Here is a 27169-nt window from a genome sequence, read left to right as displayed (position 1 = left end):
CTCTAATTTACTAGTACATTATGTTTTACTTAGTTTCTCCAGTTCGGTTAGTGGGTTCTCTTCCAATTCCTCGTCGTCGTCATCCTGGCCAACCTCCTCGACGTTGTAGTATACTTTGGAGTACTGAGCCTGAACACTGCGCTTTATCCTGAGCATCTCCCTAAAAGAGTCCTCATTTCCATGTAAAACCTCAAACTCTCTCCAACCCTATATATATAGTATAAAAGACTAGGTCAAGTATATATAGCTAAGTCGTAGTTTGAAATATATAATTAATAGTTAAGAATGTGAAAAAATAATACCTTCCAAAAATCGGTGTATGTTGAGGGGTCCGAAATCTGTGATGCGTAGATATAGATGGCTCTGGCTCGATCGATTTCCCCGAGTCCCCTTTCCATGTGAATATACATGGAACATAGTTCCCTAGCAACATCGTCATTGACGTATTCAAGACACTGCTGGTAAATTTGTCTTGTTTGAGTAACTCCGAAGAATTCACAGGTCTTAGCCACGTAAAACTTGATCAACGTGAGTTGGTCCTCCTTGTCAGCCAGTTTACAAGCATCGTTGAGTATTGAAAGGAACTTCTTGACCATGCCATACTCTTCCTCCATGCTGGCATACAGATAAAAAAGGTACTTGACGAACTTGGGAGGCACCTTCAACTCCCTGTTGTAAAGACATTGGTCAAAGATTTCTCTAGCACGCTCCAACTTAGTGCCTTTATACCTTCTGACGAACTTGGTCAGGTAGGGTAGGTACAAGTAGTAGAGCTGAGGCCACTTGAAGAGAACAACACACTTCTCGAAGGCATTGAAACTAGCCTCAAAGTATTTGTTTTGCTCAAGATAGCCTGCAAAACTAAGAGCAACCTGAGGTGTAACGACCTTCAGCTCAACCATCTTGTTAAATGTGGCTCTAGTAGTCTCAATGGTGCCAAAGTTCTGTTCCATATCAAGAGCCAGTGTCCAGAGCTTAACAGAGGAGTGCAAACGCCTTGAAATTGATGTTTTTCCATTCCCGCTTACAGACCTACGGCTAATCTCAAGGGCCTTCTTAAACTGTTTGTGCCTGAGGTACATCTCAACCCAACAACACCAGAGCGTTGCAAGGTCGTCCACGTACTTAAAATCTGAGTTTGACGCCTTTTCGTATATCTTATCTGCGTTCTCTAAATCCTCTCTTTCCTCATAAAATGTTGCGAAACGAGACCACAGTTCAGTAACTCTGCCAACGCTCTTGGAAACATCAATAGTCTGAACCGCCTCAGCGTATATCTCAACCATCCTGTTCGGGTCATCTTTGAACAGTTGTATGTAATTAATCCAGTTATATACGTTGTGAATGTTCTGCTTCAGCTTCACAGATGCCAACAGCAGTGCTCTGTTATTCACCAAACTCTCCAGTCTCTCAACGGTCATTAAGGTTTCCAAATGGTCAGTCCTAATATAATGTAAATGTAAATTATTAATCAACACATACCCTAGTTTATTCGATTGTTTAGCGTAATTTTCCAGAAATTTGGCATAAACGTCGAAAATTATTGAAAAATCTTGAACGGTAGTTACTCTATCCAGCGCTTCCTATAAAATTAATAAAATAAGTCTGCATATATATATATATATAATTGGGGGCTATAGTACCTCGTATGTATCTCTTGCGATGTTAAGTTGCCCTCTAACAATGTAAATATCGGCCAGAATAATCCAAAGAGTTGCAACCTGATCGGTATATTTACCGATACCCTCCTTAATCAACGTTTCAACTGGAATACTGGTGATAGCGTCAGAGTGATCCCGAATCAACTCACAGAGCTCAATCCTGAAAAATAATTAAAATGTAAACTACATCATAGATATATGTGTATAACTGTGAATGTTAGGAGTAATACCATAAATCATATGAAGATTTGCCTGATTCTGAAGCGAAAGTGTGGTCATTCAGAAGCTTATATAGCACCTGAGCCGCATCATCATAGCTTCCGTGCCGCTTTAAAAACTCATATAGCACTTCTCTGTAGCTGGGTTTAAGCTGTATATATCTCCTGTAAACAGCTTTTCCAAGGGGTAACAAATCCACTTCATTTACAAATCTGAGGTACTCATCCCAGATGAGGTGATGCTGTGTGATTGCAATGTTAAGTAGTGCTTTATCGTACAGGCGTCTAACCTTTGTAATGCGATGCTGAAATCTCAAAAAGGCTCCGTATAACAAGTAGAAGGTCGGATATGCAAAATTATGTATCAAACAAGACTCAAATACCGAGTTTACTCTTTCATAGGCCTGGGGATTAGATACAAATGGTTCCGATAGATCCTCCACCAGGTCCTTAACGTAATTATACCAAACCTTATAACTAAGCGGAATGTACTTTACAGCTTTCTCATAAGCTTTAAATATCTTGTTATTTATATTCTCGTATGATACATCACCTAACAGGACTGCTGTTTTCCCCTGTTCAGGTGCCTGATCCACTCTGTTAAGCTTCCAAATATCTGAAATTCTGTACAATTGGCGGGTTTTCCTTGGAGGTCTTAGTGATTTTAGCAGATTCACATGTTCTATCCAGGGCTTACATCTGTATGGATCACGGCCAATTACCTCGTGGAACTGCTTATCGTATAGAGTGGCCAAGTCCATAATTTCATCTTCATTTGATCGAAAATCGTCTGAATCCCCACCATTGTGGTTGTTTAAATAATTATTTCCCAGTTTAGCGTCTGTTCCAGGTGGAATCTTTAAAGACCGTTCTAGTTTGGCCATTATTCCTTTATTATTTTGAAAAATTAAATTTATATTTATACATTATTTTAATATTAGTGTTTAAAATTGTATTTAGATTAAAACTACAATGTGATTTTATGGCAAAATTCCCCTCAATTAGGAATAAAATGACTCATGAAATTGTATATGGAACAGGGAACAAGAAATACTTATAATACACATATAATATACTTAAAATAAGTGTAAATCAAGGTCAAAATATGAGAAAATAAGAAATAGAGGAAAATGTAAAAATTAATAAGAATGTGGTGTATGGTCAGAAAACCCAGTGAATTAGTCATTCTAATCCATTAAATGTAATATATAATTTAGCATATTTTATTTTAAGTGGTTGGATTGTAGAATGAATGACATTAATCAAGCCAACCATTCTTCACAGCCCAAGCCATATTATACTTTTGATGACCCTTTAAACGAGAAAAAACTTCGGGTTTGGGTGGGTAGTATCCCTGGATTCGTGGAAACCGACGATTTGCTAATGGCACTGCAGGTCGCTGGAGTCCCTCCCGTTTCAGAGATTGTTTTTAAGAAGTGTCCCATCAGAAGTTGGGGATTCTTGACTTTTAAGACTTTCGAGGACGCTTCCGAATGTATACAGTTAATTCACGGCAAGAAACTTTTTGAACGTATGAAAAATAATTATTTTTATATTTTTCAACTCTAAATATTTTTTTTAACTTTTTCGTTTATTTATTTCCATATCTCACAATATTCTCTTATAATTTCCCTTAGAATCGGACTATACAATTGAGGCACGGTTTGCAAACCCTCACGAGTCCGGACAGAAGAATGAAAATTACAGAAACCACTCCTCGGGCTTTCTTAGCGACGCCCATAGGACCTCTCTTATCAACTCTCTGACTGAGGAGAGCTATGATTTATTACAGGACGCTGGGCGAACCACATTGTGGCATGTATACAAGGACGAAAACGGTGTTCCTTACTACTATAATTCAATCACAGGTCACACCCAGTGGGAAAGGCCAATCCCTCCTCTCCTAGCTGTTGAAGCTTCAACTTCTTTCATGAGTATTACCCTACTAAGTTATATACCATATTGTATATCTTATTATATACTTTTTATTCACTATTTTAAGCAATTTTATAATGGAATGTAGGTGATCGTAATAGGTTGAATGCACCTCCAGGTTCAAATTTGTTTATATTTCATATTCCCAACGTATGGGACGATGCTGAACTCTCCATGCACTTCACTCCATTTGGTAATTTAGTCTCAGCGAAGGTTCAAAGGGACGCTAATGGATGCAACTCAGGTATCAACTAAAACACGAGTGTAAATTACTTGCAGGTTTCGGGTTTGTAACCTACGATAATCCTATAAGCGCCAGTGCAGCTGTACATCTAATGAACGGGTTTGCAACCCATTCGAAAATTTTAAAAGTACAACACAAAAGCAACAATAATGAATAATTTTAAATTTCTACTAATTCATAATACCTTTTAAAACGTACAATTCAGGCAAAATTTAGTACAGGAGGGTTAACTATATTACATTATTTAGGCTTCAGCATGAGAAATTTAATCAGCCTAATTGCAAGGATAATTAGGACTGTAACTGCGATTGCGATTTGCACGGTTTTTAAAATAACTCTGTTCAATCTGCCCTGCTTCAAAAGGCAACACAAATACTCATCAGCTCCAGATAGAGAAAATTTAGCTCTAGTCAACTCCGAACTAACACTGTCTATTACATTTCTCTGCTGACTTAAGTTCTTTGATGCGTCATATCCTAGCCTTTCAGCCTCATTCGCCACATCACACGAAGTCTATATGGCGTTTAAATATGATAAATACTAATTTCAAGTACCTTGATGAACATAAGGCCCTTACTTAACATTTCCCGATTCTTACTAAATGTTTTAAATTCTCTTGTATTTCCAAAGGAAGAAACTTCTAAATACTATTCGTAAGCTTAATATTACCTCCAAGTAGTTCTCTACGCTGAAGCTCAGTGTGGAATGACCTACTACAATCGGAGGCCTCTTTTAAAAAGTTCTTTATTTCCTTGACCTATCAAAATTAAATATAAGAAAATATGAGGAAAACTAGTGAATTTAGCAATTGAATACCAGAATACCTGCTCTAGGCGTTCAAACCCAGAGGAGTCAGAATAACTCCTGGCCTCAAGCTCCATTTGCATTAACTAAAGATCAAAATTGGAAAGGAAAATACAGTTTGCTCGGAAGATTTCAACAAATTGTCCAATTCTGCCAAATACACTCCAATATTGGCGGCTAAACCTCATTATAATAAAGTAAATTATATAAATTTACAGTTTGGATTATCTTTACATAGTTTAACTTTATCTTTAATACTCTCCAGTGTAACTTGTATCTGGGAGTTATATTGATTATATAAATCTCCCATTATATATACAATTATTGAAAAATTAAATAAAATGTAAAAAAAAGAAGAATTGTAATTAACACATCGGGAGTAGAACAAAAAGGTACAGATAAATCTAATATGTATATTAATTAAATTAAATTCCAATAAATAAAATAAAATACATTGAAAATATTGTGAAATAAAAGGTTGTCCAAACCAGGAATCGAACCTGGGTTGCCACGGCCACAACGTGGTGTCCTAACCTCTAGACGATTTGGACTATGGCGGAGTTTCATTTTTCGATTTTAAATCATAACAACAAAAATCACCAATGATCCTTTAATGACACATTAATAAAATTATAGAATTTAATTAAAAAATATTTTAAAAGTGTTTTTGAAGTTGGGCATTGATTCTATATAGGAAGAAGGGGTTTAGACAGATCTTGGAATAATTACGAAGAAACACACTAAAACTGGATTATTCGAGTATTTTTAACTTTGATTTATATAATTCTAATCAAAACTTTAATTAAAACAAATTAATAATTTTAATAAACGAAATAAAAAAAATTTGCCGTGGCCAGGGATCGAACCAGGGACCTTCAGATCTTCAGTCTGACGCTCTCCCAACTGAGCTACCGCGGCTTACTTTTTGATCAATTTTACTATTTATAAGATTTGACAGATTTTAAACACACATCACTTCAAATTACTGGTATTAGAAGTCGTATTTTATGTTTTATACTCACCTGACATTTTTTCAAATTAAATTTTATCTGATAACCTTATATTTGCCACATATTCATTTTTTTAACACTAAACTTCCTATATTTTTATATCTTTATTAAACCATTTTAATATTTTCAATAATTTTGTGATTTCACATTACTTTAGTTATATTTTTATTAATAGCAGTTAAGAGACGTATATTATTGTATTGAATCTTCTCGTTAAATTTGATTTGATATAAAATTTAAACAAAACCCATGAAATTTAATTTGATCAAATTCCATAATTTTTGCTCATAATTTTATAAAAAATTTTATGAGTTTTCAAAATGAGGTTGGGTTGTTAATTTATAATTAATTTTTAGATTATTTCGTTCATCTCGAGACAAAAGATCAGCTAGTTCGGATAATGATGAGTCCCGCTCATCACGCAGTCGTCCTGAGGATTCTCCTCAGAAATCCCTGTTCCGGAGCATGGGCCACATGTTCTCAAGATCTCCCACAAGGAAAAATGATCATGCCCAGTATAGGGCCGGAACCCCCTCAAGTACTGGCCGCTTGTCAGATGACACTCCAGCATCAGTAAAATCAGAGCGCAGGGGCTGGTTTTCCCGGCTAAGTGACTCTAGCAGCATGAGGTGTGAAAGCGTAACCTCAAAATCAATGGGTTCAAACTCTCCCAAATCCTGCGGAGAATCATACTTAGTCGACAGCTCAGTGGGCTCGCTATCTTTATCACCCCTCTCTCTTAGAGGGTTTGAAGATGAAGTCCAAGACCATATGGAACCGCATCAACTAAGACCATATAACCCCCAATGGGATAAATACAGAAATGAAAGACCCTTCCGTTCCGACAGCAAAGACACAATAATGCTTAACGATGATATAATTGAGGTGGGTTACAGGTACCACACGGTTCCGTTCGCATCATCTTCTGATGAAAGTGATTTTGAGGTAAAGCACGCCAGTGGGATCAACCTTTCACAAGCAACCTATGACAATAATATCTGGTTCTACGATGAGGACTCAAACAAGGAGCAAAAACGAGTGGTAAAAGAACGTAATTTCTTCAGCATCAGGAACAAGCTGAATAATATGCACAAGGCATCACAATCAAAATCATTTAAATTAATGGGTCAGAAGGGTCAGAAAAGCCCACCGCAAAGACTTGAAGACGCTAAACCCCAGGAGTCGCCTAATCTAGAACCCTTTTCACCCAAGCCAAAGCCATCAATTACCTCAAGAGAACATACAGTGATCAAATTATCAAACCAATCAGTACTTTAACTACATTATTTATTTATTTCCTAAATACTATAAACAGAATATCAAAATATTTTAGGTTGAGGAAAATGTAATATATGATGTTGACCCAGAATATAATAAGAGTATTGAGGAAGTATTTTCAATGCCTCTGCTGAGAGACACTCCTTCAGCGAACAGACCTGAGTTATTTCAGAAGAAACTGATCGCATGCCAAACTGTGGTTGATTTTGACCCTAAGAAACAAATGCAGAAGGCCATAGAGTTGAAACGCCAAGTGCTTCTCGAGATTGTTGACTACATTAGTACGACTAGAAATTCAATAAATGAACGTATTTTACAGGACGTCATAGATTTACTATCCGCAAACGTGTTTAGATCATTACCTCAAAACCCTAAGAAAAGGAACATTTATGACTATGAAGACGATGAACCTACACTTGAAAAGAGCTGGCCTCACCTACAGATAGTGTACGATATATTCCTGAGAGTGATTGTGTCAAACGATGTTACGTCCAAAATGGCAAGAAACGCAATAGATAAAACATTTGTACTTAAGTTGTTGGCCACCCTGAACTCTGAGGATCAGCGTGAACGTGACTACCTCAAGACGATTCTGCACAGGATTTACGGGAAGATTGTACCCCTTCGTAACTTCATCAGAAAGGCAATTGAGAACGTGTTCATCCACTTTGTTTACGACACAGAAGTCCACTACGGCATAACTGAGCTCCTGGAGATACTTGGAAGTATTATAAACGGGTTTGCAATACCGCTGAAAGAAGAACATAAACATTATTTGAGAAAAGCACTGGCTCCTCTACATAAGCCTAACTCGCTAAGGACGTACCATGCCGCACTGACATATTGCATGATACAGTACATTAATAAGGATAGGACACTATCAGCCACAATACTCACATGTATACTAAACTACTGGCCATCAACTAACACACAAAAGGAGATTCTGTTTCTAAATGAGCTTGAAGAGGTACTCTCCCTCACAGAGCTTCCAGAGTTTAACCTAGTGCTGAACCAGCTCCTAAAACGGCTCAAACTTTGCCTTTCCTGCACACACTTCCAAATCGCAGAAAGAACACTCTACATGTGGAATAATGAAAGGATAATGAGACTGTTTAACATGTCTAAAGCAACAGTGTATCCAGCACTGGTGCCGATCCTCAACGAAAACTCAAATACACACTGGAACTCCGTAGTTCGCACATTGTCATTCAATATATGTAAATTATTAAACGAAACCGATTCGCAACTATATCAAAAGTCAATGGAATCCAACCCTCTGGATATGTAAGTTTTTATTCATACTTTATTCTAACTATATTCTAAATTATTCTTTAATTATAGATAATTTAAGTTAATTTACTTTTATTTAAATTATTACTATCCAATTAATATTATCATAGTATTAGTTATCGTTAAATTCAAATTTGTCATATGGTTTTGCAGCTGTAGTGATGAGCACTCCGGATTATGGGATAAACTCGAATCCTCATTTATGAATAGAGGAAATACAGACCATTCCACACTTGTAAATTAATAAATTAATTTTATACAATAAAATATCCATTATATTATTAAAAATTAGCTTCTATAACGACACTCTCTGCACACTTGCCGACTTTTACAATTTGTAGAATTCACGTTTGAAATGGCAGAATCTGTTACAAAAGAATACAGCAAAAAATTCGAGAACTCGGGAGGCTCAGAAATGAGTAAAGATCATGAGCTAGACTCCGCGCATGATGCGTTCACAGGTGCCAAAATGAAAAGCAAGGAGGATCTTGAAGATCCAAAGTACAAATCATATACACACACCGTCGTAGTAAAGAAAACACCCACTAAAGGATTTGATAATTTTCAACTCATGGAAAGCGAAGCGCCTGTCTGTCACCTGGTGTACGAGGCCGTAGACAATGGGTCATTTTACCTGCAGTGGAAGGAGAACTCCAAGGAGCAAGTCGAGAAGTCAGTAATGATGATGGTTCCAACCAAAACTGTCCCAAAATTCAAGCTTACAAACGACGGTGGAAGGAGTCTTCTAAGCTACAAAGTTGCAGTAAGTCATTTAAATCTAATTTTTTATTCTTTAAATCCACTAATAATTTTTCTTAGCCTGATAAGAACAAGTTTTATTCGTACATCTGCCAGTTTCTGAAACTTGCCAAGGACTACAACTCAAAGTTCCAACTAATGCCTGGATGGAACTCGCTTTTACCTTACAAGTGCGACTTATACCTACACTACGAAGATAACAAGGTACTTGAAATCTAGTATAATAGTTAAAATAAAGTTGTGAATAGTCAAAAATATGCACTAACTGTAAAAATGATTAGGTTTCAAAGGTTGAGTGTGAGCATCCATCAATTGAAAATGTAAATTGTGTAGCAGTAGTAGGAACGAGCACAAAGTTGTCCACAAAAATGACCAAGGAGCAAGTGGTAGCGGCCGTTAGAAATAAGGGTTATGCTCTATCATTCTAATTTTATTCCCCAGGTTTAATTCATTTTCACGTTATTCTATTGTACATGTCAATCATTGTCCTTTTGCTTCCTCCTCTTTGGTTTTGGTTCTTGCTCTAAAAATTTAAATTTAGGACTAAAATTACCTCTAGTGGGAATTTCCATTAAAGGTACGTGCCATTCCTTGAAGGTAACTTCTTCAACAACTTCCTCTAAAAATATTGTTAAACTAACAACAGGGTGTAAAATACCTTTCTTATCTTTATACTTGGAAAAATGCCTCATCAGCTGTGCAGCTTTCTGTTTATTTTTCATTTTTAGTTCGTTTTCCTTTTTCAAATTTAATTTACTTTTAGCAAATAATGCATCTACACCATGTAAATATATATAAAAGTATAAAGATACCTATGTCCTTGATATTGTTTTGCTTAGGCTTAGGTTTGGATTCTGTTATGAGGGATTGGAGGTCATTAAAGTTTACATCAATTTCCTCATCTGATGAAGATGATTCAGTAGGATTTAAATTAAGTTGCTCGGGAATCTCAGAAGCTGAGGGATTGGGTTCTAATTCTCCAGATTCGTCCGAGGAAGATACATACTCGCATAACTTCTGAAATTCAGAAATAGAAAATTCGCCTCCAGATCCAGTCATTATATAATCTAATTAAATAAAAATTATTTTTAGCAATTTAAGCATATTTTTATTTATCATGGGAATGTCATTGATAATTTACAAATTTAATATAAAACTTAAAAAATAAAAATATATTTAAAAAATAATATTATAATTAAAAAAATAATAAAACAAATAACTAAAGAACAAAATTAGCATGATATTGTATAAGGTAAAAGACGTGGGTACAAACAGCTGAGAATATCACTTACTTATTTTATTCGTGTTTGTAATTAAATTTTAAATTTTAGTTTTACTCATATTTTTATGAAAATTGTTACTACAAATATACTACACATTGAATAATTTACCAAGTTTGTCTATTTATAATTTTTGATTTACAATTTTTAATTTTTAATCTTCGATTTTCAATTAAAACTAACAAAAATTCAATTTTGATAAAAATTTCAAAATTTGAACAAATAAATTCTCTCACGTGTAAAAAATACTACACATCTTTCTAAATGTGCTTCAATGTTTATTCAAACCTGGTTGTGATTTAATGCGCCAGTTAGACCAAAGAATACAATAATTATAAGGTATTTTATACATTTATTATTAATAATGTTAAAATAACTAAAATAACTAAAATTTATTTTACACATTTAGTTTATTACTAAGACTATAAAAATGCCAGAACATGATGGAGATTCATATTTATATATTCAGGGCGATTACTCATTGGATTCTGATTTCAATAAATCACCAAGTAGCAAATACAACTCAACTAACAACAAATTAGAACAAAGCTTTAACAGGTCCACGCCTCGTCTTATTTATTCTGGCTCCATAAATTCTCCCCAAAATAATAAATATTTGAGCTCAATTCATTCAACTTCGTCAGCCTTTATACATCAAAGTCCAAACTCCGATATATCACCTTTCTCAAGGAGCGATTTTAGAATTCCACCTTATCCAAGGGAAGATATAAGTCCGTCACAATATTCAAACCAGGATAGCAAAATTACTAGAGAAAGATCTTACGTCTTTCCTTCAGTTGGCAGAAGTGGCAGATCTAGCACTTGCAATGTAACTATTCCATTAGAATTTGATTATTGTACTTCGAACTCTCCATTCAATAGTCATAATCATTTTGTAAACACAACTGAGTTAAACACCAACAAAATTAACAATACAAACAAAGATTCAAATATAATTAAAGAGTTGGAATCGCAAACTATGGAGGATAAAACGGATGAAGATAATTTATTGTACGAAGCAGGTCGGGATTTATTATTGGCGCCAGAATTTGCGTCTGACGAACGAACCCGGAGGTTCCTGTCCTTATCTAGGGAACTTTACGTAGCCATGATAGGCGTCCAGCTTGTATATATACTAACGGCTTTGCTTTTCGGTAACGTTGCTCTCTCCATAATTGTTACTCTGTTAATGATACAAAGCTGTTTTTGTCATGCTGATGGCAGGCCCGTCGCCTATATTGTTAACGCTTTTCTCTCTCTTGCCATCAACATTATAATAATTATATCCCTAGCACAGGATGTATCGGGACTGGAACCCTTTAGAACTGAGCCAGTACTGAAGACCCTTTCCTACGTTTACGTACCAATTTGTTTTTTGTTCACCGCACTTTCAGTATTTTTGGCATTCGGCTTTAGGAGACTGAGGAATAGTGAAAAGAAAACAATAGTTAATGCAACAAATAACCTCTTAGGGAAACATTATCACGTTGATCAAACTAACTTAACTGTTAAACCAAAGTGATGTAATATACTACTATACTAATACTTACACCACTGTGCATATACTGTATACTTATATAAAATGTATAAAGCGGTTTATAATAATAAATTGAGGTTAATGATTTTTCTTATTCATGTTTTCACCGTTTCTACTAACCATTGATTTAAAATGAGCGAAATCGTCGTAGGTCATGCGAGTTAGTTCGCCGGCGGTGTCGTTGAGACGTCCTAAAACTTCAAAGTTGATAATCGATGATAATCTCAATATATGGAAAGTAAAATTCTCATCATCTCCCTCAGATTCTAAGTTATAGGATTAAAACAATTAGTAAACTCACTTATTACTAATGTTTGCCCCTTGTGGGTATCCAGGCAGTATAATTCGCCCTTTAAAACATCCCCGGTAGTCATCGTAACAGAAACGAGAACTAAAAATTAAATGTTAGATAAGTATAGGTGTTTACCTCCCAAATACTTGTAGGAATCCTGGCCTTTCAACTGTTCGAGTGGCTCCATCTTGAATGTACATATAATTATATTTATCATAAACCATAGATGAAATTATAAAATTTACAAATAGGTAGCCATTAATATACAGGGTTAACAAGGAAAATAAGTCCAATTCATTCTACTATATACAAACTGCAAAACTTGAGCCACACTTTGTCTTTAAATATTGTGATATTAAATATCATCATTTTTTATATTTTTAACCAATTTCTATTAAATAAACTGATATATTTTATCATCTTAATATTTACATGTAACTTCTAAAATATTCCACAAACCATCAACACAATCACATACAAAATTACAAGGAATCTACAGGTAAAATATTAAGGGTTCCTTTAAATAAACTATATCTGAGTTTATAAAGTGTTAAAATATTAAAATTTTAGAATCAATTGTTGAAAATTTAATCAAAACAGCTTTTAACGATTTTTATACAACCGTCTCATCTCCTCCCGCTTGTTCTTATCGCCATTAAGAGAACCAGAAAGAAAGGAACCAATACCAATGCAACCTGTTCTTATATTTATAAAATAAATGACAAGTTAATAGTTGTTTTATTAGATATTATATTAACAAATAGAATAATAGGCGGATAATGGTAATTATTATAAGATATTGGATAAGTTTAATTATTTCAATTACTATTTAATTATTAAGGAACCTGAAAGGGAAACTTCCTAACATAGCTCGCAATTATAATCCATGTGTCGAGGGAAGGAGGAGGACGATTATTTAACATGATACAAATGTGTGTTCAAAATCCAGTGTATTGTGAAACAAAATGATAATATTTAATTTTTCAGGCAGAATTTAATCAATTATCTAAGTTTAACGTCAATAAACAGTGACGGTGTCAAAAAATTAAAAATTAAAAAAATTTAGGGATATTATATATTAAGAAATATTATTAAATATAAAATCTAATTAAATACGTACATTTGAGTATTAAATCTGAAAAAGGAGTGGTTGGAAAAATATACTCACTATAAATTTCTATCCTGGGGAATTACAACAAATTATTGACTACTCAAATTTAACCGCAAAAATTTTATTTTAAAAGTAGTTTAAACCCACGTTTATACAAAAATATTTTTTTTATATAAACCATAGTATTACATTTTAAAAGTAAATTTGATTTATTAGTTTTAATTTTAAACTTTCACAAATGGTCAATTTTAAATTTTAATCAAAAATAGTACATTTTAAGTTTTTAAAACTGGATTTAACCTCAAAAATGGACGACTCTAATGATTCTATAGCCTATTCTGATTATGATCAAGCCCCCGTGAAAATAGCCAAGGGCCTGAACACCGGAAAATGGCTGTCTATCCTCTCAATATTGAAGAACGGAAATAACACAGAACAGGTATAAATATATTTATAACTATTAAATTCACATTTAGGTTGTTTCCCTAACTGAGTTGTCAAATTTGTTGAGTTACTCAAACGAGGACTATCTACTCGGATTTCCGTCAATGGCATATATAAAAGTGTTATTCCACATACTGGAAAATCCCGATGTAAAATATTCCAAACGTTACCCACAAAATACCGAGAAAACTTCGGAATCACAAGATGATAATGTGAACCTCCAATTGCCATACTATCACTTCCTATCCTCAGTATATAAGGATGACAAGTTTCTTATGGATAAGGTTTTCACAGAGCAGGGTTTCGAAGATGATGATAAAGAGCTCCCAGAAGATACCAAGGAAAACTACTCGGACTCGGGAATGGATCTTGACGAGGAAGAGTACTTTGAGCCAGACAGCGCTGTTTTTATGAATAAAATGATCCTCTCAGCAACATGTCTTAACACAATCCTGGACATAGTTCCCTATACTTCACGTTATTTTGCATTGAACAATAACTTGACGGTACTGTGCAACAAGCTGAGTGACCTAGAGTACATAGACCTCGCTGAGAGGATACTTCTGATCTTTGAAAAATTGTCAAATGAGATACCGCTCAGCCTCCTTAGGAAGTCGGTGCTCTACCACATGCTGCAGTACATTGATTTTTTCCCAATAGATATACAAATCTCATCATTTAACTCCGTTTTAAACGTAGTGAGGCTAGTTGATAACAAGGATTACTTCATAGAGTACCTAATCCCAATCCTTAACACACTTTCAACATTCATACAAAATGATAACAAGAAATTGGTTGATGTGATAATATCAATTTGGAAAGAACTGTTGGCAATAGTGATCAGGGAAGAAGACGAAGAACTGGTATCAGAATTTGTGGCCAAACTATCAGAAAATAACTTTCTTGAAAAGATACTCCAGCTCATACTTTCACCGAATATGGGTAGAAACGCAATACTGGAACACGTGTCAATACTGTCAAGCCTAGTTCAAATTTCTACAGAAATGGTGAAGCAGTTGTTTAAGTACGATCAGCTCCTTAACATCAAATTGCTGTGTTATAGCCAAAATGACTCACTACAATACGCTTTCCTACATTTGGCCAATAACATACTTTCTAACCCAAGCAAAGATTATGAGGAAGTGGATGATTTTGATCAACATTCTCAAGTAGATGAGCCAAACAAACCAGATCAAACTGAATCTAATGAAACAATGTATGTGGATTCAACGGTGTCTGAGTCTGAAAATAAAACTAAAGATTTAGTTAAGGAACAAGATAGAGATTCATTCTTCTGTGAAAATCCGCAATACTTTTCAATCATTTTCGAGTTATTACCAATAACTGACCTGTGTGATTTGTGCTATTTGTTATCAAGTGATAGGCATAAAGCATCGGTAATCGGCCTAATCTACAACATCTTGAGGGTATCAAACAAGATTGAAAAGTTCTCCCAGATAGTGCACAGCACACTATCAGTGTCGAAAACAACAGAACTCGTGTCCACATGCCTGCTCCAGGTTGACTTAGGCTCAGAAGACACACTGAACAATCTCTTGGGAATACTGGAAGTGCTGATAAACATGTTTGGAAACAATGTTATAGTGACTTTCCAAAGGTATGGAATCAATGAATATTTGACTAGACTTGGACTAAATAACCCTAATAACATTGGTTTAAGTTACTTAAACCTAAATCACAGAAGTGAAATCGTTGACTTGATAGTGAATAACCAACCAGATCAAGAGCTAAACACACAAAATTCATACAACTTAGATTCAACACAAGATGACTCAGATTTATTGTTTGAAATTAGAACTAATTTCGACGTATGGACACCATACGAACTGGTGAAAAACGTACCAATCACACGCCTAAACTTTTTCGAAAACCAAGAATCATTACACAAATTTATCACAACGCTGGTTAGCCAGTCCTTCACATCAACACACCTACACATACTATGGAAGGCATTTTTAAAAATATTCCAGTACCCAAATTTGTACAATTCTTCATACAGCCCAATAAGTCAAGGTACACCAACAAGTAGTAACTCGAACAATGTGAATACCAACTTTAGTAATTCTAGTAGTTTGAAGACTCCACCACTGGATTCAGAACAAGCCCCAACAAAGCTAGATGAAAATTCAGTTACTAAGGAGAATAATACAGGCAAAGCTGATAATTCAGAGAATTCCACGGATACTCAAACTAAAAAGTCAGATGGAGTGACTAAGTCGTGTAAAGCTGATCAATTTAGCAAGCAGAATGAAGGAATACACATATTCGGCAATTTGGATAAAAAGTATAAAACAGGACTTGACGGTGTTATTAAAAAGTATGTTAGCTCATACTCATCACACCCATTTAATATTCTACACACAGAGCTTAAGTTGAGGCTTAGACCCATATTTTTGGGCACTAAATCCAACGTTTCACCGACAAGTACACCAGATTCCAGTAAAACACCAGATAAGCTGGAAGGGAAACCGGGCAGTGATCAGCAGAGCCCAGTGGAAAGGGATAGTGATCGACTATTACCAATATCAGTTTATGTGCCATGTTTGGTAAGACTGTCAAAGGTGGAAAACTATGTAAAGCGCTACATAGAGAAGAAGATTAACAGTAAAGTTTTGGACGTGTTTATATTTCTTAACGGAGTGTGCCTGGGATCAAACGTAACAATGTATGAAGCACTTTGTCGATTTGGAGGGTTCAGCCCAAAGAAAAGAAGACAAATAGTAGCACATACCCATCTCCTTAAGTATACATACACTTTAAATCCAGACCAGTCAACGTCAGTGGATAGCCAAAATACCCCGAAACTAACTGAAGAAACAAAAAATGAAAGTAGTTTAAATGGCAATAACGTAAAATTTTCGGAACAAGGCTTGAGAGTATACACTTTGTACAAGGGAAACAAGTATAATTTCGATTCACTAATGGAAGATTTCAACGAATTTATGAATATTGATAAGGTGAATACAGTCACAAGTTTGGATGAAGTTAATAAATTTAATGGTGCTGAAGAGGAGTTCAAGTTGAATGAACAAGAAAATATGCTAAAGGACGATAGCACAATGGCAAACACAGCAAGAGCCGAAGAGTACAACAATGAAAGTACAGAAGTGGATACAAATTATCTAGAAGCAGAAAGACTAATGGACATTTATGAAAGGAATAATAAAATGGATGACCTGTATACAAAGTCAACAACTGAATACCTAAACAGTTTGTGTAAACAGAGAGAACTGGAATATAAAAATAATGTTTCAGTTGATGAGTCTATGACGAATGATAGCAGCAGCCCATATAATTTGGGACTTTCAAACCCGATAATTTACACAAAACTGTCAAGTGAAACAGTGTTGGACGAGACTAAAACCGATCATCTTAAGTACTTAATCAAGTTGGCAGAGTTTGACCAGGACAGAATAAGCTTTATAATGGGTGAAGACAACGATTTTAGGGATTTCTTACTGGATTGTGCATTCCCGATTTTTCTAGGCAAGTTCCCATACGATAAGAAGGTTCTGCTGAGAACATTGTCAATTTTTGAAAATTTAACAAATAAACTGAATCCAGAATCTGATTTAGGAGTTTTAGTCTCAGATAATTCACAAATTGAACAGTTAAATGGTGATAAAACAGAGTTTAATGGGTCAATTAGTGGAACACAAGATGATCAGAGTGGAGTAGGACTGGTAGTAAGTTCACCATTAACAATGAAGTTGTTATCAGCATGTAGTGATTTGAGTAGAAGTTTGTGCTTTGGATGTGAATACTGGGTTCAATGCGCATTATCATGCCCATCAATATTCTCGCTTAGGTCTAGAACAATTCTGTTTAGGATGAACACCGTTGGGCTAAATAGAAACCTATCCCACTTTCACAACAAGCTGAGAAATCTATCACATGATGGAATAACTGAGCCATTTGATGATTACCTCTTTGAGTACGTGTCGAATAACAGGGTCCGATTCATAGACGAAGACGTAAAGATACCAAAGATGAAGATTTCAGTAGACAGGGAAAACTTGTTAGAAGACGCCATGCTCACATTTGAACAGGTACAAAATAACCCAAAACTTGAAATCGAGTATAAAAATGAGGTGGGAATAGGGTCAGGACCAACATTGGAGTTTTTTACCCTAATTTCTGAAGAATTTGCAAAGTTCCAGAAACCAAAACTCCTGGAATGTATTGATGGATATTACTTCCCAACACCACACAGCACAGACTCATTGGATATGGACTCATTTACAAAGTACCTATCGAAATCTCAAGAGTCTGAATCTTTTGTTTCAGAACCATTTACACCACTTGATGGTTCAAATGATGGTAATCTTCCACTACTGCTGTTTAGATTATTTTCCTTCTTGGGTAAGGTGTGCGCCTACGTGATGCTGGACGACAAGATGTTTGACTTGTTTTTCCATCCACTCTTCTGGGATCTCGTTAAGTTCCCAAACAAACCACAGAATTTGACACTGGAAACACTAGCGAAAATAGACCCAGAGTTGGCAAACTCATTACAACAAATTAAAGACCATCCCGATCCAAGCCAACTACACCTGGTACACGAATTTAAAGGTATATTTCTATTTAACAAAATTAACATTCAACATACTCTACTTATTTAGTATTTAACACAATCTAAAATTTTAATATTTGACAAATTAACCTTTTTGACAAAAATTGTAATAATATTATAGGGTATGAATTACTCAAAGGAGGCTCTAACGTGTTTGTTAATAGAGAAAATGTTGACGAATATGTGCGACTAATTGTAGATTTTAAGCTATTAGAAGGAATCAAACTACAGGTACTACTTTCCTAGATTTATAGTTTAATGCAATTTGTAGATTTGGGCCTTTCGATATGGATTCAGTTGTGTTCTCCCGCTGTACAGTCTATGGTTCTTTACGGATTCGGAGCTTAGTGAGGTGATTTTTGGCAACAAGAAGAACCAGTCGAAGTTTTGGACCATGGAACACTTGAAGAATTACATAGTTCCTGACCACGGGTATGACACTAATAGTAAAGTTTACAATGATCTGATAACGATTTTGCACAACTTTGACGACGATAAGAGAAGACTCTTTCTAAAGTTTACAACAGGATCACCTTTACTGCCAAGGGAGGGATTCAAATCACTAGTGTAAGTCTTAGATTTTATTTATAATATATGCACATGGATAACAAATTTATAGGCCATTGATGAGAGTAGTTAAGAAGGGGAATGCAGACGAGTTACCAAGTGTAATGACTTGCACAAATTATCTTAAAATGCCAGAATATACAAGCATAGAAGAGATGAAAATTAAACTAATCAAGGCCATCCAGGAGGGGCAGAACGCCTTCAATCTTTCCTAAACCCAGAGACTTGTATTCCTTGTAAACCCTCTCAATAAGGTCGGAATGAGCCTTTTCTCTATCACTCTTAAACTGGTCAAAGTGCTCCAAGTACCTTACCTTTAATTTTCTGCGATCAGCAGCCCTTTCAATTTGATCAACTAAATTATATTTTATAAAGTTAATTAGTATTTATGACGTACTTGTTGAGCCTTTAAGGTGTCGTTTGCTAAGAAGACCAGGAACCTTAAGAAACATTGAAACGGGTGATTCCTGGAGTCTTTCAGCCTCAGCCAGTTTCTTATCAATCTCAAGTTCATAGAGGTCCTCAGCAGTAGGTGGAGCACGTTCAACAGCTAAAAAGATTTTAATAGAAAAAAAACATACGTATATCACGCCTTTTCTTCTTGCGATACGGAGCTTGCCTAGGAACAGGAGGGAAAGGAAGCTTAGCATCTTTAGGAAATCCAGGGAAGTTGGACATTATAAGCTTCAAAGCCTTCTTTATCTCCTCAGGGTCAGAATCTAAGTAAAATTATATAATAAATATATCAATAATGAATGTAAATAAAGCTGTGTAAAGCTGTGTAAAAATACCAGGTGGAGGAAGAGGCATATTCATTAAAATAGGAGGAGGGAGTTGCATCCCAGGAAGAAGAACAGGCATATTTCCGTCCTTAGGTGGAACTAATCCACTAAAATCAGGTAAAGGCATTGGGAAAGGAGGAACAGGTCTCCTGGAACGGTCACCTTCAGGAATATTTAGCTTTCTCTTAAATTTATTATTGCTTCGACTGTAGGAATCATCCCTCCATCGGTGAGGAGAGTCAAAATTCTTGCCTCTAAAGTCGTCCCGAGGCATATTAAAATACGGCTTTTAAAATTATAAAATAATCACCATTTCGGTAAAGTATATTAAGTAACACAAGGTGATATACCCAACTGGTTGGTTCAAGTTTTCATTAAATTTTGTATTATTTATGTTAATTTATATATAACTTTATTTTTGTAAATTATTTTTATTAGTTTTAATGTAATGTAGTGGAAATACTTTAGTTCGCAAGTACAAATGTCGGAGAATCTTAATCACTTAGAAGGCTCTGTTCAAAACCATGACACAAAAGGACAGAAGAGCACTAGATTGAGCTGGAAATCAAGATGCAGAGAAATGCAAGGTGCTCGTTGGGGAAAGAAGTCTCAGAACTCAAATCAAAGAGAAAATGGGAGGACAAGATTCGTAGAAGGCACCTTATTTAACAAGGAATTTGAAACATATTATAAAGATCAGAATATTTGTAAAGAAGATGAATGGGAAACATTCGAGGAATACTCAAGAATCCCACTTCCAGTTTCATTCAGACTAAATACAAGTAGTTATTTGTGGACGCTTACCAGAGAAAAGTTAAAACAAATGTGTGACACTGAAGATTTACATCTAGAACCCTGTGTAGACTATTGTTTAGAATACCTTAAAAATGAAGTAGATTATAATATATTCTATCAAATGAAAACTAGTAAATCATCACTTAGAAAAAATGAAAAATTCGCTCAATTTCACCAGTTCTTAATGAATGAAGATAACAGAGGCTCACTGTGTAGACAGGAAACAGTGAGCATGCTCCCAGTTTTGTTCCTGGACCCAAGGCCAAATGAAAACATTTTGGATTTCTGTGCAGCTCCAGGTATTTGAGATTATTGTTTATTATTTTAGGAATGAAATACTTACAAATAGTTGACATGGTCGAGACGAGATTAAAATCGCAAAACTTAGATAGCCTGAAAAACAAAGGTAAATCCAATAACTGATCTTAAATAAATAATTTAGGGATAATAGTTGGAAATGATGTTAGTCAAACCAGAGTTTCAACACTAGCACATCACCTTAAGACCATAGATTCACCCTCAACTGCAATCACAAACTACGATGGTAAAATTTTAATTATAACACAAATATGATACAAAATTACATTAATTATTAGCAACAAGGTTCCCAAATTTGTACAATAAGAACGGCCAATTGATATTATTCGACAAAATATTGGCAGATATGCCATGCAGCTGTGATGGAACCATGAGAAAGTCAATAGATATTTGGACTAGTTGGAAGGCCACAAATGGATTACACCTACACAAAGTCCAGCTAACAATACTAAAAAGAGGAATAGAGGTAATTTAACAATTTTTAAAATTTTAAATGAATTTTATTTAACGATAATTTAGCTTTTGAAACCTGGAGGGATATTAATATACTCAACATGTTCCTTAAACCCATTGGAAAATGAGGTAATTTAAACTTTACATAAATTTAATAGTAAAATAAACAATATATAATTAAATTAATATTTCATATGTAGGCCATTGCCAGTTATTGTGCATCTCTTGAGGATGTGGAGTTGATTGATCTTGAACCAATAAAAGGTTTTAAATCAGAAAAGGGATTGTTAGACTGGTTGGTTCCTAATCCAAATGGGGGGTATTTTTCTGATTTCTCACAAGTGGATGATAATATGAGGGAACGAGTAAAGGAGACAATGTTCAAAAATAGTAAATGGAATGAGGAAATGGCCAAAAAAGTAATGAGAGTGTTACCACACTATAACAATACGGGAGGTTTTTTCATATTCAAAATCAGGAAAATCCCCAAAGGTAAATATTAAACAGTTATTTAAGATCAATTTATCCTCAAATAACATAATTTAGAATTAAATAACCATGAACTTGAAACCGGAATTGTGGTGGAAGAAGAGAAGAAAGATAGGAAGAAAACGAGAGGTTCAAAGCTATTACATGAATACACAACATTTGAAGGACCAGAACGAGATAGATTAGTGGAATTTTATGGAATTACAGAAAATTTGAATTTTCTAGTAAAGGTCACAAGCGAAAAGACAATACATCTAGTGTCAGACGACTTCAAGGCTTTCAAAAGGAATAAAATAAGTAAACTAGAACCCTGTAAGTACGCATCTTTTGGAAGCAGAATATTTACGAAACTTGATACAAAAGAGAATTGGGACTGTGAATTTAGAGTAACACAAGAAGGAACAAAACTTATGCATAAATATTTTAGTAAAAGGAAGCTGGTTTCAAATTTAGTATTTTTAAAGGAGCTTTTACAAGGATCTATGCCATGTGAAAAGGTAATAGAACATGTTAAAGGGGGGAATTTGATAACAATTGGAAGTACAGATGATTCAGGGAATCTAAAAAACGGACCACTCCTAATAGTTGCAGTGATGAATGATAAAGTGGTTGCCCGAGAGTATGAAGGCCAAGAATATATAACCATGGCTGCAGTAGTAACAGGAAATAAAATACACCTATACGTAAAGGAAGAAATGATCAACTGTTTAAAAGTACTTTTGTAAAATACTATTAAAAATATTGAAATATGTTACACTGCTATCTATCCCGATTTGTGGAGGTGCTGAAAAGGTCTTTCACGCTTAAACTCGGAAATGTATTCTTCAACGTTCTCGAACATCTTCATTAAACGGACCTTGTGACCCGGAAGCCATTCAGCATTTGAATATCTCTCAATTTCACCCAAAGATTCCCTGTTCAGAGATGCTATAGTGTCCAAGGTGTCATAACCGGCACGAGTAAAGTGAGAGGCAATTTCAACTGGTAATCTATTATATTTGAAAAACTCAACAACTACTAATCTGCTCTGCTCCAATTCGGGATCTAAAATAAATATACACTTTTGTAAATAAATGTAGATATAAATATAAATTATGTAATTGTTGAGAATGTGTAGACTATTTATGAAGCTGATTAGAGCAATACCAGAGTTCCAGATATTACTAAATCCATGTAAATGATTAGGGTAATTTTTACAAAGAAAATCAATCACAAACTCAACTACGTTTTTGGGTTGGTTCAGTGCCACCTCCTAAAGAGCAATTGTAAGTAATTTATTTACACATTTGTGAAATACCTCGTTAATCCTGGTAAAAAGATCTACAACTGGCTTTAGGTCAAACTCAGTAGTGTCATTTGATTGTAACTTTTGTTTTCTGAGCTCTTCCAGGGTCTCATTCACCAAGTCATTTTTATGCAAGGGACTCTGGTAAACTTCAGGCTCAAGTCCTTCAGTTGCAGTCATAGTTAAAGATAAATTCAAGTGAAATAAAGATTGATTATAGCTAAATGGTTAAAAATGAGTAACATTAACACATATGGGGAATAAGAGAAATGAAAGAGGATTTTTAGCACATTAATGCGAAGATTTAAGGATTTTTATTCTCATTTTAAACCACTAATTAATTTATTTACAAGACTATAATAAGTGCTCATACTTGCAATTTCATCCCTATGCTCATTATAGTCAGTTATGATCTGGTCCACGTACCTGGCACGAATCAAGGTCGATAATTTGAGATTTTCAGAATATTTACCAGTTATAGCCTTTTCCAAGTCTGAATTTGAACAATTATTTAACAAATTAAAAATTGGCTTAAAGGAATCTTTTATAACGTTTATTACGGAATCCCATATAAATACACGTACCATTATCGGAAATGACCCTGAATCAGCGGATTCTATAAATTCCTTTAAACACATTAAATGATTGTTAAAATCTCCAAACGTTTTACGCAAGTCAGTGTGTAAAGGTACATTGTCCGTTAAGGCTTGTAATAACTTTATACTGGGTATTTTGGGCCTCAGAAGATTGTACATTGATATATGGTATAACATTACCCTGAGCTCAGAAATAACTTCGTTCCTTTCATTATAATATTCAGTTAGATATTTACAAAATTCAGGGAATTTATCGCTGTTTTGACTAATAAGTGGAATCAATGATTCCAATATGGTATAAGAAGATTCAACTGAATTCACAACTTGTGATAATCTAGTCAAATCCGATGGGCTTTTAGTTGATTCTGAAAGTGTTCTGGATGAACTAGAAATCCCGTAAGGTTCAGAATTCTCTTGCCTGAATGTATCACAGACACTACTCCTGTTTAACCTTTCAGTCATTTCCCCAGTAGAGTTCAGCACCTTATTAAATTTCTTAAGATTTTCAATTACACAATGATCCAACCCACATGAATACACATTTTTACGAATAAATTCATCCATAACCCTAGTTAAATTCACTGCTATATCCAAACAACTTCTTTGGTTTAAAAACAACAGTTTTAAGTACTTCTCATATGAAGTTAACAAAACTTTAGAGGTAACTGTATAAACTCCGCCATAATTCTTAAATAGCCTAGGTTTATTTTCATCGCCAGGAAAATAACCTGATAAATTGTTTAATTGAGAAATGTTAACTGTTGCAAAGTTTAAATTTGGAGTCCAACCCAAATAAGGGTTCTGAGAAGTGAATTTAAAATTGCCAAAACTGATGAAATTCCCATTATTTATAAAACTCTTGAATATTTTACAAAAATAGTCCATTTTAAAGTTTTTTAATTTGAATGGGTCGATTACAATTCTCTCCAACTTATCATTAGCTAGAGAAATTGAGATATTATCCAATGATTCAGAAGTCAATTTTCCAGAATAATCAGAAACAATAGTAGAAATAACCCTTTCCAACTCTTCAAAACCACTCGCAGAGTCTTTACATCCATATTCTTTAGCAAATGCCAGATTTTTTGTGCAAAATTCATCAAGTATCTCAGACAGCTCAGAATCTAATCCAACATGTTTATACATTGACGCATCTTCCATTTTATTTGTGGAGACTTTTAAATCTGTTTGTAAAACTTTATAGTATAAAATTAGCAATAAAATCTTCAAAACGTCATTACTTTCATGAATTGAGTTAAAATTAAAACTCGATAGAACTTTAGATAAAATTTCAAATGTATAATCACCCAGTAAACTTAGTTTACTAACGAACAAGTCCAGAGATTTCCTATAATACAAATAATAATCAACCTTATCAAAAGATTTTAACAAAACATTTAATCTGCTTATATGTGTGTTTACTCCTTTAGAGCTGCTTGGTCTCATGATTTTTGATTCATAATTTAGGTTAGAAGTCAAATTTTGAAAAAATGACATATACTCAGATAATATCTTACAAATCACTACCAGATATAGGTTCGGACAAATTAGGCTTGCCTGGGTTGAAACATCATTCTTCCTAAACCCATTTCTATTCATCTTATTTATATCATCTTCTAATTTCAAATACTTTTGAATAGTTAATGAAGTGATAGAGAGGAGCTCGTTTTTTAAAAATTTGATTACATAACCGCACGATTTTTCGCTACTCTGACCAAGTATAAGCAATATCAAGAGTTTGTCACAAGGGTCATAGCTATATTGATTCTTAACAAAAATATTTGTTAAAATTTTATCAGTGTTCCTAGAAAACTGATCCCTCAAAAAGTTGAAAAAGAACGTTTCAAGAACTCTTGGATCACTTTCAGACACCTTTTTAGCTTTGTTAATCCCCCAAACACAAGACAATATCCGATAAATAACTGGAACATAAACTTTCTTTGAATATTCACTAATTATGTGCATTTCTTCAAAATGTTGTAAAAATGAAACATATCCCTTAAGACTGTTCAAACGTTTATATCCTGTCAATATTTTCGTATAATTTTGTAATGTTGAATTTTTATACTCATTGAAATATTTCCGCATTTTCGGAAGATTCTCAGACACAGTTTTTTCGAATTCATTTGAGAAATTGGTGTAAAATGTTGTATCCATAAATTTACCATAACGACTCTCATTGCTTTCAGTCAGAAACTTATCCAGAGAAGAGTTCAAAAAGCTCAACGACTCGATCCTTTTATAAAAAGAGCCCAATTTACCTTTACTTAGTTCAAATTCCTTGTTTATTAGATGAATTTTAAAATCATTTTTCGTTAATTCCTCCAAAAATTCACTTTCTTCATCTAAATTACTGAGATTAAACAAATAACGCTCAGAGGGATAGATAAAACCATGGATTTTATCCAACAGAGTTTCATCCAGTGAAGGGAACTCATGGTTATCTGAAATATCCATGTTCAGGAATCACAACATTCATAAGCATAAATTTAGGTCAAATACCAACATAATAAAATCATTTTATCATAATTATAATTTAAATTTAAAAAAATTAATAAAAAATAATTTATATAAAAATGTGTAAGTATTAGGCCCCTAATGGAATTCTATAAACAATGTTCCTAATTCCCCATAGTAACTAAAGTTTTCATTTATTTACGCTTATTTCTTATGTAAAACCTGAAATTTTGACAAATTTAACGCTGTAAGGTTCTGAAAATGGGTTCAGAATCTCTTCTTCTGAGGGTTCCTGAGATGAAAAAACGCTTCCTTGAACTGTGCCACAAATATGAAGCTTATAAATACGGAGACTTTGTTCTTAGATCTGGACTCAAATCCAATATATTCTTCAACTCTGGAGTTCTTACAGACTGCGAATCTTTCGATTTAATGACTGATTTAATGATCGCGAAGTTGCTGGAATCCAACGTAGAATTTGACGCCTTTCACGGCTGCCCATACAAGGTTTATACCTATTTGAACCAAGTTCATGTATGTTTCAGGCTATCCCTCTTGTTTCAACACTATGTTTAAAGTACTACAAATTAACTGGCAAGAAGGTGTACTTTGGATATCACCGGAAAGAAGTTAAAGATCACGGCGAAGGTAAACTTTTCGTAGGCTCACCTAAGGTGTTTGGAGAAAATTCAAGACTAGTTGTTGTAGATGATATTTTGACCAAGGGTACTTCAGTTTCCGAGAGTCTTTCTCTCCTCAAAAACACACCTGCCAAAGTTGTTTGTGTCCTAATTCTACTCAATCGGGAGCCTAACTACGGCGGTAAGTCACAATTCAATATTTCTAAACATTTTATTTAGAATTTGCTAAGAAACTTGATGACATGGGAGTCAAGTTCCTAGAGGTCATGAAACTCGATGACCTCCTGGACCCTAAAATGTACTATACTCAGTAATGTGAATGTAAATTA

At 34.4% G+C, this 27169-nt stretch overlaps 15 protein-coding genes and 2 non-coding genes across 17 annotated transcripts; 7 read left to right on the top strand and 10 right to left on the bottom strand.

The window, feature by feature from the left end:
- Positions 1-3: 3 nt before the first annotated feature.
- Positions 4-3288, bottom strand: Xab2 (Pre-mRNA-splicing factor SYF1). The gene is made up of 5 exons (XM_061304917.1): positions 1892-3288; positions 1644-1821; positions 1483-1583; positions 303-1443; positions 4-207 (listed from the first exon to the last, which is right to left on the bottom strand). The coding sequence occupies exons 1-5, from the start codon at positions 2761-2763 to the stop codon at positions 19-21; spliced, it is 2481 nt and encodes an 826-aa protein (XP_061161494.1). The 5' UTR covers positions 2764-3288; the 3' UTR covers positions 4-18.
- On the top strand, positions 3023-4358 carry celf1 (RNA recognition motif family protein). Its single transcript, XM_061304916.1, has 4 exons — positions 3023-3410; positions 3517-3813; positions 3903-4058; positions 4094-4358. The coding sequence occupies exons 1-4, from the start codon at positions 3128-3130 to the stop codon at positions 4213-4215; spliced, it is 858 nt and encodes a 285-aa protein (XP_061161493.1). The 5' UTR covers positions 3023-3127; the 3' UTR covers positions 4216-4358.
- Positions 4257-5356, bottom strand: TpMuguga_01g00085 (putative integral membrane protein). The gene is made up of 6 exons (XM_760519.2): positions 5079-5356; positions 4978-5039; positions 4883-4948; positions 4728-4815; positions 4613-4698; positions 4257-4571 (listed from the first exon to the last, which is right to left on the bottom strand). The coding sequence occupies exons 1-6, from the start codon at positions 5170-5172 to the stop codon at positions 4299-4301; spliced, it is 669 nt and encodes a 222-aa protein (XP_765612.1). The 5' UTR covers positions 5173-5356; the 3' UTR covers positions 4257-4298.
- Positions 5342-5413, bottom strand: TpMuguga_01g01239. The gene has a single exon. It is a non-coding gene; the product is annotated as a tRNA-His (tRNA).
- A 294-nt stretch (positions 5414-5707) lies between these two features.
- TpMuguga_01g01238 lies at positions 5708-5780 on the bottom strand. The gene has a single exon. It is a non-coding gene; the product is annotated as a tRNA-Phe (tRNA).
- A 168-nt stretch (positions 5781-5948) lies between these two features.
- B'GAMMA (Serine/threonine protein phosphatase 2A 57 kDa regulatory subunit B' theta isoform domain protein) lies at positions 5949-8684 on the top strand (the record flags this gene model as incomplete). The annotated part of the gene is made up of 4 exons (XM_760518.2): positions 5949-6197; positions 6229-7141; positions 7206-8434; positions 8594-8684. Exons 1-4 carry the CDS (start codon positions 6193-6195, stop codon positions 8682-8684), a joined length of 2238 nt encoding a protein of 745 aa, XP_765611.2. The 5' UTR covers positions 5949-6192.
- TpMuguga_01g00083 (uncharacterized protein) lies at positions 8665-9627 on the top strand (the record flags this gene model as incomplete). The annotated part of the gene is made up of 3 exons (XM_760517.2): positions 8665-9203; positions 9260-9403; positions 9481-9627. Exons 1-3 carry the CDS (start codon positions 8796-8798, stop codon positions 9625-9627), a joined length of 699 nt encoding a protein of 232 aa, XP_765610.1. The 5' UTR covers positions 8665-8795.
- Positions 9628-9675: 48 nt separating this feature from the next.
- TpMuguga_01g00082 (uncharacterized protein) lies at positions 9676-10416 on the bottom strand (the record flags this gene model as incomplete). Its single annotated transcript, XM_061304915.1, has 4 exons — positions 10012-10416; positions 9858-9974; positions 9753-9818; positions 9676-9722 (listed from the first exon to the last, which is right to left on the bottom strand). Exons 1-4 carry the CDS (start codon positions 10256-10258, stop codon positions 9676-9678), a joined length of 477 nt encoding a protein of 158 aa, XP_061161492.1. The 5' UTR covers positions 10259-10416.
- An 81-nt stretch (positions 10417-10497) lies between these two features.
- TpMuguga_01g00081 (putative integral membrane protein) lies at positions 10498-12022 on the top strand. Its single transcript, XM_061304914.1, has 2 exons — positions 10498-10818; positions 10949-12022. The coding sequence occupies exon 2, from the start codon at positions 11459-11461 to the stop codon at positions 11999-12001; it is 543 nt and encodes a 180-aa protein (XP_061161930.1). The 5' UTR covers positions 10498-10818; positions 10949-11458; the 3' UTR covers positions 12002-12022.
- Positions 12023-12069: 47 nt separating this feature from the next.
- TpMuguga_01g00080 (uncharacterized protein) lies at positions 12070-12640 on the bottom strand. The gene is made up of 3 exons (XM_760514.2): positions 12444-12640; positions 12318-12407; positions 12070-12282 (listed from the first exon to the last, which is right to left on the bottom strand). The coding sequence occupies exons 1-3, from the start codon at positions 12523-12525 to the stop codon at positions 12095-12097; spliced, it is 360 nt and encodes a 119-aa protein (XP_765607.2). The 5' UTR covers positions 12526-12640; the 3' UTR covers positions 12070-12094.
- Positions 12641-12851: 211 nt separating this feature from the next.
- Positions 12852-13486, bottom strand: TpMuguga_01g00079 (putative integral membrane protein). Its single transcript, XM_760513.2, has 2 exons — positions 13154-13486; positions 12852-13003 (listed from the first exon to the last, which is right to left on the bottom strand). The coding sequence occupies exons 1-2, from the start codon at positions 13229-13231 to the stop codon at positions 12935-12937; spliced, it is 147 nt and encodes a 48-aa protein (XP_765606.1). The 5' UTR covers positions 13232-13486; the 3' UTR covers positions 12852-12934.
- Positions 13487-13555: 69 nt separating this feature from the next.
- On the top strand, positions 13556-19387 carry UPL4 (HECT-domain (ubiquitin-transferase) family protein). Its single transcript, XM_061304913.1, has 5 exons — positions 13556-13858; positions 13896-18456; positions 18579-18688; positions 18729-19024; positions 19077-19387. Exons 1-5 carry the CDS (start codon positions 13727-13729, stop codon positions 19237-19239), a joined length of 5262 nt encoding a protein of 1753 aa, XP_061161491.1. The 5' UTR covers positions 13556-13726; the 3' UTR covers positions 19240-19387.
- On the bottom strand, positions 19055-20263 carry TpMuguga_01g00077 (uncharacterized protein). Its single transcript, XM_760511.2, has 4 exons — positions 19816-20263; positions 19606-19743; positions 19422-19574; positions 19055-19379 (listed from the first exon to the last, which is right to left on the bottom strand). Exons 1-4 carry the CDS (start codon positions 20078-20080, stop codon positions 19192-19194), a joined length of 744 nt encoding a protein of 247 aa, XP_765604.1. The 5' UTR covers positions 20081-20263; the 3' UTR covers positions 19055-19191.
- A 24-nt stretch (positions 20264-20287) lies between these two features.
- Positions 20288-22926, top strand: Nsun2 (NOL1/NOP2/sun family protein; the record flags this gene model as incomplete). The annotated part of the gene is made up of 7 exons (XM_760510.2): positions 20288-20900; positions 20930-21007; positions 21044-21145; positions 21198-21385; positions 21439-21501; positions 21573-21864; positions 21919-22926. The coding sequence occupies 7 exons, from the start codon at positions 20288-20290 to the stop codon at positions 22584-22586; spliced, it is 2004 nt and encodes a 667-aa protein (XP_765603.1). The 3' UTR covers positions 22587-22926.
- Positions 22589-23421, bottom strand: TpMuguga_01g00075 (uncharacterized protein). Its single transcript, XM_061304912.1, has 3 exons — positions 23159-23421; positions 23008-23113; positions 22589-22905 (listed from the first exon to the last, which is right to left on the bottom strand). The coding sequence occupies exons 1-3, from the start codon at positions 23324-23326 to the stop codon at positions 22625-22627; spliced, it is 555 nt and encodes a 184-aa protein (XP_061161490.1). The 5' UTR covers positions 23327-23421; the 3' UTR covers positions 22589-22624.
- A 45-nt stretch (positions 23422-23466) lies between these two features.
- On the bottom strand, positions 23467-26199 carry TpMuguga_01g00074 (uncharacterized protein; the record flags this gene model as incomplete). Its single annotated transcript, XM_061304911.1, has 1 exon — positions 23467-26199. The coding sequence occupies one exon, from the start codon at positions 26197-26199 to the stop codon at positions 23467-23469; it is 2733 nt and encodes a 910-aa protein (XP_061161489.1).
- Positions 26200-26369: 170 nt separating this feature from the next.
- On the top strand, positions 26370-27169 carry URA5 (orotate phosphoribosyltransferase). The gene is made up of 3 exons (XM_760507.2): positions 26370-26706; positions 26745-27021; positions 27060-27169. Exons 1-3 carry the CDS (start codon positions 26461-26463, stop codon positions 27152-27154), a joined length of 618 nt encoding a protein of 205 aa, XP_765600.1. The 5' UTR covers positions 26370-26460; the 3' UTR covers positions 27155-27169.

The sequence above is a fragment of the Theileria parva genome, chromosome 1, assembly GCF_000165365.1.
Source record: "Theileria parva strain Muguga chromosome 1, complete sequence, whole genome shotgun sequence".
Classification (NCBI taxonomy): Eukaryota; Apicomplexa; class Aconoidasida; order Piroplasmida; family Theileriidae; genus Theileria; species Theileria parva.
Note: the sequence above shows the minus strand (reverse complement) of the source record. Positions and strands in the feature narration are given on the sequence as shown.

Coding starts and splice junctions, on each gene's coding strand:
- TpMuguga_01g00077 (XM_760511.2), bottom strand. CDS start 20,080: ATGCCTCGGGACGACTTTAGAGGCAAGAATTTTGACTCTCCTCACCGA. Junction 19,744..19,815: donor TATGCCTCTTCCTCCACCTG/GTATTTTTACAC, acceptor AATTTTACTTAG/ATTCTGACCCTGAGGAGATA. Junction 19,380..19,421: donor ACACCTTAAAGGCTCAACAA/GTACGTCATAAA, acceptor AATATAATTTAG/TTGATCAAATTGAAAGGGCT.
- Xab2 (XM_061304917.1), bottom strand. CDS start 2,763: ATGGCCAAACTAGAACGGTCTTTAAAGATTCCACCTGGAACAGACGCT. Junction 1,584..1,643: donor TCGCAAGAGATACATACGAG/GTACTATAGCCC, acceptor TTAATTTTATAG/GAAGCGCTGGATAGAGTAAC. Junction 1,444..1,482: donor AAACAATCGAATAAACTAGG/GTATGTGTTGAT, acceptor ACATTATATTAG/GACTGACCATTTGGAAACCT.
- TpMuguga_01g00075 (XM_061304912.1), bottom strand. CDS start 23,326: ATGACTGCAACTGAAGGACTTGAGCCTGAAGTTTACCAGAGTCCCTTG. Junction 23,114..23,158: donor TTTTTACCAGGATTAACGAG/GTATTTCACAAA, acceptor ATTGCTCTTTAG/GAGGTGGCACTGAACCAACC. Junction 22,906..23,007: donor TAGTAATATCTGGAACTCTG/GTATTGCTCTAA, acceptor TATTTATTTTAG/ATCCCGAATTGGAGCAGAGC.
- celf1 (XM_061304916.1), top strand. CDS start 3,128: ATGAATGACATTAATCAAGCCAACCATTCTTCACAGCCCAAGCCATAT. Junction 3,411..3,516: donor CGGCAAGAAACTTTTTGAAC/GTATGAAAAATA, acceptor AATTTCCCTTAG/AATCGGACTATACAATTGAG. Junction 3,814..3,902: donor AGCTTCAACTTCTTTCATGA/GTATTACCCTAC, acceptor AATGGAATGTAG/GTGATCGTAATAGGTTGAAT.
- UPL4 (XM_061304913.1), top strand. CDS start 13,727: ATGGACGACTCTAATGATTCTATAGCCTATTCTGATTATGATCAAGCC. Junction 13,859..13,895: donor ACGGAAATAACACAGAACAG/GTATAAATATAT, acceptor ATTCACATTTAG/GTTGTTTCCCTAACTGAGTT. Junction 18,457..18,578: donor CCTGGTACACGAATTTAAAG/GTATATTTCTAT, acceptor ATAATATTATAG/GGTATGAATTACTCAAAGGA.
- TpMuguga_01g00085 (XM_760519.2), bottom strand. CDS start 5,172: ATGGGAGATTTATATAATCAATATAACTCCCAGATACAAGTTACACTG. Junction 4,699..4,727: donor GCGTAGAGAACTACTTGGAG/GTAATATTAAGC, acceptor AATAGTATTTAG/AAGTTTCTTCCTTTGGAAAT. Junction 4,572..4,612: donor AGGGCCTTATGTTCATCAAG/GTACTTGAAATT, acceptor AACGCCATATAG/ACTTCGTGTGATGTGGCGAA.
- URA5 (XM_760507.2), top strand. CDS start 26,461: ATGGGTTCAGAATCTCTTCTTCTGAGGGTTCCTGAGATGAAAAAACGC. Junction 26,707..26,744: donor TTCACGGCTGCCCATACAAG/GTTTATACCTAT, acceptor TGTATGTTTCAG/GCTATCCCTCTTGTTTCAAC. Junction 27,022..27,059: donor TCGGGAGCCTAACTACGGCG/GTAAGTCACAAT, acceptor CATTTTATTTAG/AATTTGCTAAGAAACTTGAT.
- TpMuguga_01g00079 (XM_760513.2), bottom strand. CDS start 13,231: ATGTTAAATAATCGTCCTCCTCCTTCCCTCGACACATGGATTATAATT. Junction 13,004..13,153: donor TTAGGAAGTTTCCCTTTCAG/GTTCCTTAATAA, acceptor ATATAAGAACAG/GTTGCATTGGTATTGGTTCC.
- TpMuguga_01g00081 (XM_061304914.1), top strand. CDS start 11,459: ATGGAGGATAAAACGGATGAAGATAATTTATTGTACGAAGCAGGTCGG.
- TpMuguga_01g00080 (XM_760514.2), bottom strand. CDS start 12,525: ATGATAAATATAATTATATGTACATTCAAGATGGAGCCACTCGAACAG. Junction 12,408..12,443: donor TTCCTACAAGTATTTGGGAG/GTAAACACCTAT, acceptor TTTAATTTTTAG/TTCTCGTTTCTGTTACGATG. Junction 12,283..12,317: donor GGGGCAAACATTAGTAATAA/GTGAGTTTACTA, acceptor CCTATAACTTAG/AATCTGAGGGAGATGATGAG.